This window comes from Ostrea edulis, chromosome 10 (assembly GCF_947568905.1).
Source record: "Ostrea edulis chromosome 10, xbOstEdul1.1, whole genome shotgun sequence".
NCBI lineage: Eukaryota > Metazoa > Mollusca > Bivalvia > Ostreida > Ostreidae > Ostrea > Ostrea edulis.
In genome coordinates this window covers 32,720,760-32,730,589 of record NC_079173.1, presented here as the reverse complement: position 1 = coordinate 32,730,589, position 9,830 = coordinate 32,720,760, and the positions used below count along the sequence as shown (strand labels likewise).

At 36.5% G+C, this 9,830-nt stretch overlaps 1 protein-coding gene across 1 annotated transcript; it reads right to left on the bottom strand.

Annotated features, from left to right (window-relative positions):
- Positions 1–7,192: 7,192 nt before the first annotated feature.
- LOC125665366 (52 kDa repressor of the inhibitor of the protein kinase-like) lies at positions 7,193–8,577 on the bottom strand. Its single transcript, XM_048898010.2, has 2 exons — positions 8,221–8,577; positions 7,193–7,733 (listed from the first exon to the last, which is right to left on the bottom strand). Exons 1-2 carry the CDS (start codon positions 8,575–8,577, stop codon positions 7,329–7,331), a joined length of 762 nt encoding a protein of 253 aa, XP_048753967.2. The 3' UTR covers positions 7,193–7,328.
- Between the last annotated feature and the right edge of the window lie 1,253 nt (positions 8,578–9,830).

The window sequence follows — 9,830 nt, the reverse complement described above, 5'->3', positions numbered from 1 at the left end:
GGCTACCTTCCTCTGCACGAGAGACTTTACGTCTATGAGATGTTCCCTCCATCTGCGCATGTCTTTCCCTACAGGAAGTGCGTCATCTTTATCAACTTTCTTGTTATTTATGGTACGATACATTACCTCGTTCCTAAAGACAATGTTCTTTATTTTTATTTCATGCTGTTCTCTTTTTCTCCAATCGAACTGATGGCGCTCCTCATACTCAAAGAAAGCGTCGTGAGTGTGTACTATGTCAGCTCCTTCTGGTGGAATGGACAAGCTGTTCAAAGGTTTAGAAATTGTGTTGCACAGAAAGCAGTAGAAATTCTTGTAGGGATACGTCATAGCTGATGTTTTACGTTTAGTACAGGCATCTTCTATGGCTTGGCCTTTTACATCCCAATGACCCGTGACGTTACAGTTCGCAATAACACTGTCAGTGATTTTAACACTGGGTATGTTACAAATGTAGCAGAAAATGTTTTGATAATAGCGAAATCGTAAATAGTATGATGATTCGCACGCCTGTTTGATGTTAGCATTGGCGCCTGCTGGACATTTTGTCAATACGTACTCAACAGGCATTTTTTTCACTCTATCTTTCGTTAGCGGTGATGGTGTAAACAGAAAGGGGACTTCCGCTATTTCCCCGAAATTTATCAAGTCTCTAAATGGGCTAATAGCATATACTATAGACGGAAAGAATGCTTTCCCAAATCCAAAATCCCAGGGAATGAGGTTCGCTGATGTCTCTCCATGACAAGAAGCGCAGTGTCTGTTGGAATAGGATATATTTGTGACTGATGACGTCACAGGAGGATTCTTAGCCATGCGGTATGGTGTCATTGAGGACTCGCATTCTACCTTGACGGAGGATTGAGCGTCCACAGGACAAGTCTCAATAACCTCATATTTCTCATAGCTTTCGCTGTTGTGGTCGCTAGCAAAATCCAAAACGAAATTTGTAAATACTTTATACGTTGATCTAAAGAATTTATCTGGGCAACAGGTATTAGACGCAAAACAATCATCCTCGCAAGAGCATTTGGGACATCGGCTCATCTCATTGTAGTAAAAGAAATCTAATGTCGACCGTTTCGAACAGAGAGACATGTGGCCACAGGCAGCTGAATACTCATTCATTAATTCATCAACATCGAGTGCGTCTGCATTACTGAACAGCCCAAGGCAGAGAAATGCCAAGGACACCATTCCTACGTAGATCTCCTTCATATTCTGACCGCCGTCCACCTAAAAAAGACACACCTTTATCTATATAAAACAGTGATCTCGTTATTATAGTAGATTTTATCACGTAACAACTTCATGTCATATCCCAATAACACTCAAAAATGATATTTTATTTCTCATAATTCTGTTTTGATTTGTGTTCTTACCGAGTTTCCATACTTGTGTAGCAGACGACCGAAATAACGATCAGACAACACAAAATACATGAATAGATCGTTAGATTCTTAACGAATGAATAATTAGGAACCATATCGAAGGGAATATAAGGTATAGATATTTAATTTAAAAGGCTAAACAAAGACTAGACGGGTATTAAAGAAAGGTAACTCAGAGCGTCAACCGAATTGAAGACAAGAAAAGCGGAGTAAACTAATCTGTAATGCGATATGGTCTCGGTCAGCGATGGAGAAACTGGCGTTGATCTACTTGAAGTTAAAAACGCAATTGTTAAACACAGCTAGATTTCGACAGAAATTCAGAGGATCTGAGAGAATTGACGGAGGATAGATGGATCAAGTTAACTTGGTCAGGGTTTTTTTTTTCAAGTTTGGGAAGGGAACAACACGGCATGTTTATTTGTTAGGACTCGTCGTTATAGCCTTACAGATAGTTTTTGTTCACTTGAGAGATTTCTGTTGTAAGATTTTGATGAAGACTCGAAACGGTGCCCCGTCATGAACATAATTTTGCGAGTCTCGAAACCAGCATCGCTAATGCCGAGATGGCCGTTGCTCAGAAACAGATTATCATCATCATAAAGTAAATACACCATGCATTAAATTTGCCTCCATTTCTTCGATACCAGAATGAAAGTCATCGTATGAATTCGCCATGTTGCAGAAGAGTTTAGGCCTAGTTGCAGACGATATCTAAATTGAAACAGCTGAACGGCCTGTTCAATATTTCGTTTTATCAATTCATGAGAGTCTTGTTTGTTACAAAAGAAACTCTTTATAAACATTTTGATGGCATTTTTGTTTTATTTTGTTTCTGTTTAGATGTCATCGCAGTGACAGATCCAATAGTTTTTTTTAAAAAAGGGAGGGAGGGTCATATGAAAGGCAAGTATTAGCCAAAATACTCAGCCATTTCGAGTGCCAATTTGTGGCGAAAAAAGGGGGCTCTAGATCCGTCATTGCATTGCGTAAGCAAGAGGCCAGGTGAAAGTACCTGTCCTTTGAGTCGGTGATTGTATTCATACCTAAGAGTCCCATGGGGATCCAGCTTAGAATAGGTCCTCATTACCTCTTGCAAGACCCCTACCCCCCCCCCCCCCCTTGCTCAAAGGCGGTAAGAACCGAGCATAGGCCTAAGATTGTCAGTCCTTCACCAGGAAAGACATATGAGTGAAAAATTATCGAGAGGGACGTTAAACAATATACAATTAATCAACCATAAGCAAGAGAGACTCTGAACACGTGACTGACTTCATGTTATAATTATAAGGAATTGAATTTCAATTTCACTAGTATTGTTATGTGTGCAACTGTTTTGGAACCACGTGTCTTTATCGGAATTCAATGTGATTGTAGTGGCGGATCCCCTCTCCGCCCCTCTAAATCCGCCACTAGTTTGTTTTCTTGGAAGAGTGTTCAGTGGTTGCTCTATATGTCTTTATTTTACAATTCAGCTGGATTTCTAACTAAAATATAAGTTAATATCATCAAATGTTCTAACACGTGTTTCCTACAGAGAGTTACAAGCTTAGGACTATGGAGCGCCAAATTAACATAAATTCAAATAATTATTTAAAGATATCATCAATTCACTTATTGCTCTCTATGATTGAATTAATGCGTGCATTAAATCAATTATTGCTCTCATCAAATGAATTAATGCGCGCTTCAATTCACCCATTGCTCTCATCAATTGAATTAATGCGCGCATCAATTGAATTAATGATGGCAATAATAGATTTGATGCGCGCATTAATTCAATTATTGCTCTCTTCAATTCAGTTAATGAGAGCATCAATTTTGTAGAAATATTGCTCGCAATAATTAATTTAGAGCTCGGTATAAATAATTTGATGATTTCTTTAATTCAATTGAAGATATTTTTAATTATTTACAATGCTTCTGTATAAGGAATTAATGCGCGCATCAATTCTTTTAAAGAGAGCTACAATTCAATTAAAGAGATCCTTAATTCAATTGTGGATATGTTGAATTGAAGATATCTTTAATCATTTAGTTGCTCTCTCTAAAAGAATTATTGCTCTCTTCAAATGAATTGTAGCGCGAATGAATTCAATTGTTGATATCATTAACTCAATTGAAGAGATCATTAATTCAATTAAAGCGTGCATCAATTCAGCTGAAGAATTAATGCTATCATCAATTAAATTAATGCGCACAATAATTCAGAATTGAAGATATTAATTATTTGAAGATATCTTTGATTAAATTGTTGCGCGCATCAAATTAATTGATGATATCTTCAAATAATTGAAGATAAATTGAAGATATCTTCAATTATTTGAGTTTATGTTAATTTGGCGCTCCATATAGGACAAAGCTTCTTTTTATCATTTTTGTTCTTAGTTTGACAATGACACGACAACTCTGATTGGCTGATTTTTATGAAAATGATGATACATTCCTCAAAACTTCTAACCAGTCGCGGTAGCTCAGTGGTAGATCGTTCGCTTCGTTGTGAGTTCCAGCCGCATGAAACATACATGTAGGTAGCTATTACTCCTTTGCCAACCGCTCGGCATTTAGAAGTGAGAATCACGGGTCTTTCGGATATGACCTTAACAAGAGTACCGCCAACGCCTGCCAATATAGGATGTTTTTCTGACACCATGATTTGTAGAACTTGCCTTCAAGTAGTATCAGCAATCCTGCAATCATCATGGCATGACATAATTTCTTTGCATCGAAAAAAAACAAAACAAGACCAATCATGTACTCTCTATGTAATATTTTCACTTGGTATAAGATGTATGTATACCAAGTTTAATGGTCCTTGTCCCAATAAATCGGTCTTCATCCTGTTACTATGACCTTGACATTAAGAAACAATAGGCATCTTCCACTTGGCATAAAGTGTATGTGTACAAAGTTGGACGGCCCTAGCCCCAACAGTTCCATTTGTATACTGCCTACAAGCTTTTACTACCAAGTGATACTGTGACCTTGAAAAAGTAATAGGTATCTTCCACTCATCATGGTTATCAAATGTACCAAGTTTCAATATCCCGGAGCTTACGGTTCGGTTTGTATCTTGCCTACAAGGTTCAAACTAATTGATACTGCGACCTTGACCTTTTACTTCTGACCTTGAAAAACGATAAGAATTTTTCTTTCATCATGGTGATCAAATGTACCAAGTTGCGATATTCTGGATCTTACGATTCGGTTTGAATCTTGCCTACATGCTTTTACTACTACATGTAGGTTTTATTACTAAGTGATACTACGTCCTTGACCTTTGACCTTGTAAATCAAAAGCTAGGAATCTTCCTTTCATCATGGTGATCAAATGTCAAATGTACCAAGTTGTAAAATTCTGGAGCTTACGGTTCGGTCTGTATCCTACCCACAAGGTCCGGATAGACAGAAGGACGGAAGGACATTGTAAATCGTACATTTTCACGTGAATTTATTTTTCGGAATTCCGTACACCGTCATAGAGTAGTTGAAAAACAAAAAGGGGTTCCAAAAGTGCAAGTTGTTGCCGTAACTGACTCGATGATTGAGGGCTAAGCCCGTTTGGGCCCGAACTCTGTGATACCATATACATATTGTATCACAGAGTTTGGGTCCAAAACGGTAATCCCTGTGATTGAGGTGAGCGTCTCGACGAAAAATAAAGTTTGGCCATAGTTTAGATTAGGAATACGTCAATTTGATAATAGTAGACCAAATGTTTTACCAAAAGAAATGCATAGCTGCGGTACGTAAACCAACTGTAAACAAAGTTGTTGATGTACATGTAGATTGAGTGCACATATACTTGCAATAGAAAATGGTAGATATGATTGCACATCAATGAATGAAAGATGTTGTACGTAATACTTGCAATACTGGTGTGATTGAGGATGAAATTCATTTCCTTTTTCAATGCAAATTTTATTCTAAGCTAAGAAACACCTACCTTAGCAATATTTATAATATAACAAAGAAAAATATTACTCTGGACAATGAAAGATATATGTTACAAGAATATTTAGACAGTGATATACATAACTGCAATAATGTAGCCCTATCCAATTCTTTTTTATTCTGACGTTTTCGGAATAGGGCTACATGCAATTCCATAGGATCTCCGTAATGGTGCAAAATAATTTTATGAATAACCGATAATAAACTCTGTGTTATAGCCCCAAATGTTGTTTACACCAAAAGGAGTACCAACTTTGTGCTCGGGCATGTCTAATAAAGGTGTTTTTCATTAAATATAATGTACAACATGCAAAAATTCTTCGTCTGCTCCGCCATGCTTGTTATCGCGAGATCCCGTAGGTGGATCTAATGAAAAACCTAAACATTGACAATCAGCGCGAAAATGTAGTTACTCGAACCACTTCGACAAAGAAAGGAAAATCATATTGCTGCAGAAAGAATTTACACTCTGCTGTTCGGTTTTTAACTTGATATTAAATTCAAACCTTTTCAATACCGACGAAATAGCTTTCGTCTCCATATTTGTCCATTGATGTAAATACTACCTTATATGGCATATGCAAATGACTTGACAATCGGAAGTTGAAACTTCAGTACATCAAACATGGCGCACAAATATGAATCGAGAAATTGGAATTTATCGAAATTGTTGAAAACGGTAGAATAGAGCCTCACAAATCTTAAGTTGCAGGTTGGAAATTTATATATTGACTAAGAATATCATTTTATTTACGTAAAGAAAGTCAGGAAATGTTTAGAATGAGCGCAAATGTTGCGGGAGTGAATCACTCCCGCATTTGCACCATTACGGAGATCCTAAGGAATTGTAGCCCTCCCCCCCCCCTCCAGAAAAAAATCAGAGAGGGCTACATTATTGCAGCTATGATATACACAAAGTCTTAAAAATTACAGTTACTGTGAAATTTATTAGAGACTGTTTTAAATATAGAAGTCAATTACTTAAGACTACATAAAAATCATTATCTAATTATGTTCAATGGGCCTGTAATTGCGTTTATGCTAATAAATATTTGCATTTGTAGCATGATGTCCGAGTGTTGCGAGTTTAAATGCTGTTTATGTAGTCACTGAGAGTCTAAACAAAGTTTCTTCTGAGAAGAGGAATTCCATGGATGCATTCAACGTGGATAACGAAATCATCATAATTTCGTTTGTTAAGTAAAAAAACATGACAAATTAATTTTGTATTCAACCACATTTCCTCTGCTATTTCAAAACGCGATTTTATAATAACACTTTTAATTTTATAAACACACAACTTGGAGATGTTTCATCATCTGTGCCCAAAATATAACTTCTACATGCGCATTATTGTAAATGGACGTCATGTACATATGCCACATTTGAAAACACTGACTCTCACAAGTTGGAAGGAAGGGGGGGGGAGGGGGGGCATGTGTTGCTCTAAAATTCTATTTGGTATACATGATATGATTCTCACACTGAATCTATTAAACAAGCATCTGATAACAAGGCACAGCTGGAAATAGTAATCTGTAAACACCAGACAAAGCAGTTCTCCGAGCAGTGCCGACAGTTAATGAGATAAGGGTCATGTGTGTGTTATATACGTCAGAGGTGAGCTTCTTGCAAATTCTCACCGTAACGTATCGTATTCAATACAAGCAAATTCTCACCGTAACGTATCGTATTCAATACAATAGCTGAAGACTTATCAGAAGGATCTTCTCTTGCTCCAGAAAAAAATAGACCCTATAATTTTGAGCCTTTATTAAACAAACACACAAGGCATAAACGGAAGTGAATCTGAAGATTCAGACGGACAAAACTTGAGAGAGTGTACTTTCTGACACAATATAATATTTCTCCTCTGATGGATTATCTGTTTCATCTAATCTGTAATTACAAGTCTCGTCCTCATCTGACTCCTCACCCAAATCTGAATCTTCAAAATCAGCTAGGGTCTACATCTCTGTTATCCTAATCCCCATTAGAACTTTCATCATCCCCCATACACTCATCAATATCGCTTTCATCTTCTTGACTTTCTGCATTATTTGTATTGTCTTCTAGACCAGTGTGACCACACTTAACACAGTATTGAATTTCACTGCACTGAACTTCAGCATCAACTGTCTTGAAACCTATTTTTGACTTTCCTGTTTGTATTCTTCTTGTTTTTGTTTTGACTTTAATGTCAGGAATAAACACCTGGATGGCTTTATCAACTGTTGATGGCTCAAATTCTGCAGAAACATTACTCACAGATGAAGGGGTTACTGCTTGAGTTTCAGAAACATCTGCATCTACATTTACACTTTCTTCTGCAACATTATGATCACTGAGATCAGTATCATCACTTTCTATCATAGCCTCTTTTAATACCTGTTTTTAAATATATACAAAGTCATTTAAGAAATAACAAAAATTCAATTACAGTAAAATATTCTTGAAAATCATGTAATAAACTTAAACTTTGATATTCACATTTGCAGCAGATTTAGGTTGTTGATCCTCCTCCCCCCCCCCACCCCCCAAGCTCTAAATTGCTAAACATATATAAATATGTACCAGTATGTATATCATGTATATATTGAAAACAAAATCAACAAAAATTCTGTACATGTCTAATGAATTGACATGGCATTCTGAACCCCTTATCTATAAAAATGTATGTCACATATAAGTAATGTAAGAAACCTACCATAACACCGGAATTATAAAAATTGATCTTTGTTTTCTTTTGATAACAATTTTCTCTAGCTTTGCACTCCCTCCCCAAATTTAAATTTGAATCCTGATACAAAATACGAATAGTAAAAAGCAGTTAACTTGCAGCACATGTAAAAAAAAAATAGTTTTTTTTTTTTACCTGAAGTCTTTGTCGCTTTCTATATGCACCATACCCAGATGGTTTTTTCTCAGTATTTGATGAAGTTGAACATTCACCTTGGGTAGGCCACTCAACATCGGGTACAGCATCATCTTTTAACTGAGCACGAGCATTAGGATAACCTAATTCAGCTAACCGGGGTGGATAACGAGAATACTGATCTGGCGTAAAGTGTTTCTCACATATTTTACTGTATTTGGTTAATGTAAGGTCTCTTCTACGACAGTAATGTACCCATGCTTTTTGAAGACCTGCATCTTTTGGGAAGCGAAAAAATGACACATTTTTGTCCACTTTTGAAGAGGTTGAACAATTATAAACAGCACAATACGGCATCCTTACAAACTATATGAATAAATCTTTAGATACAAAGAAATATGAGTGTGCATGTTCTTTGTTTATGACTTAGCATTTAACCCATTTAGCATCTCTGTGCTGTAGCTGATCTTTGACGTCACCCCCGACTGTTTCCGATCTCTGGGGTTTAGAATATGCATATTGAGGTCAGGATGCTTATCAGTAGTGTTACAGCTTTAGCTGTGAAATGGATGCGTGTTTAACAGATTCAGTGTGAGAATCTGACTTAAGGATTATAAAGACAATGATTACAGACAAATAATTTTTTGTGTCATGTGTCCTTTAACATAATGAAATACATACTATAATTACAATATGTGTAATTTTCAGTATATCGGTATTTTAAAGTTCACTGAATATGCATGTTGAGACACACAATTTTGAAATATACATTGTCTGACACAGTATAATTCATTATTAATAACTGTGCAAATATTAATTATGATGATTGGTTTTAAAGCATCATCCTAAGGACCAGTACACGATGAACTGGGCTTCGAGCCAACAACTTCAACAGCAATTTGCCTTGAAAATCAACAAAGAGGTACGATATTTGATTTTTATCTTTTTTTTCAATACTTGAATATGTAGGGCCTAGATACATTTGAACAGGTACTTAATTTATTGATAATGCCATACCGCCCTGGACCCCACAACTTCACAGGTTACAGAGAAAATTCTGCAAAATGTGGGCCTTGGATAGAATCATTAATGTATTCAGTCTGAGCCCAGAGCAATGGACATACTAAAGTGTGAAAGTACATGAACTCATGTATTACATGCCTTTTTTAAAGACAATAATATTGTATATTAAACATAGAGGAAGTGTCTCTGTTTATTGTTGATTGTTTTAGGTCTTTGATATATCAAAATCAGTAAACACTTCTAAATGAAAATACCAATTTTATAACTTTCATCAATGTGTTTGAATACCCTCTTCCCCCTCCCACACACACATACAGTGCACATATAGATGTACCTTGAAATGGGAGAAATTACAGTTATAGCGGTTTTGTGTTCACCGTTCACCAACCGCTCGTGTTCAAAAAGCCTAGGCTTACGGGCGAAAATGCGAGTGCGACGAAGACATGAGGGAAGATTACTAAGGAGCGATGGAGTATCATCGTTTTTTGCTCCTTAGCCTTTGTAACTTTATACTTAAGTCTTTCGCTTTATCGCCCTACTTTCGTTTTGTCCCCATACTCTCGCGCCTCCACCCCAGTTTCGCTCCT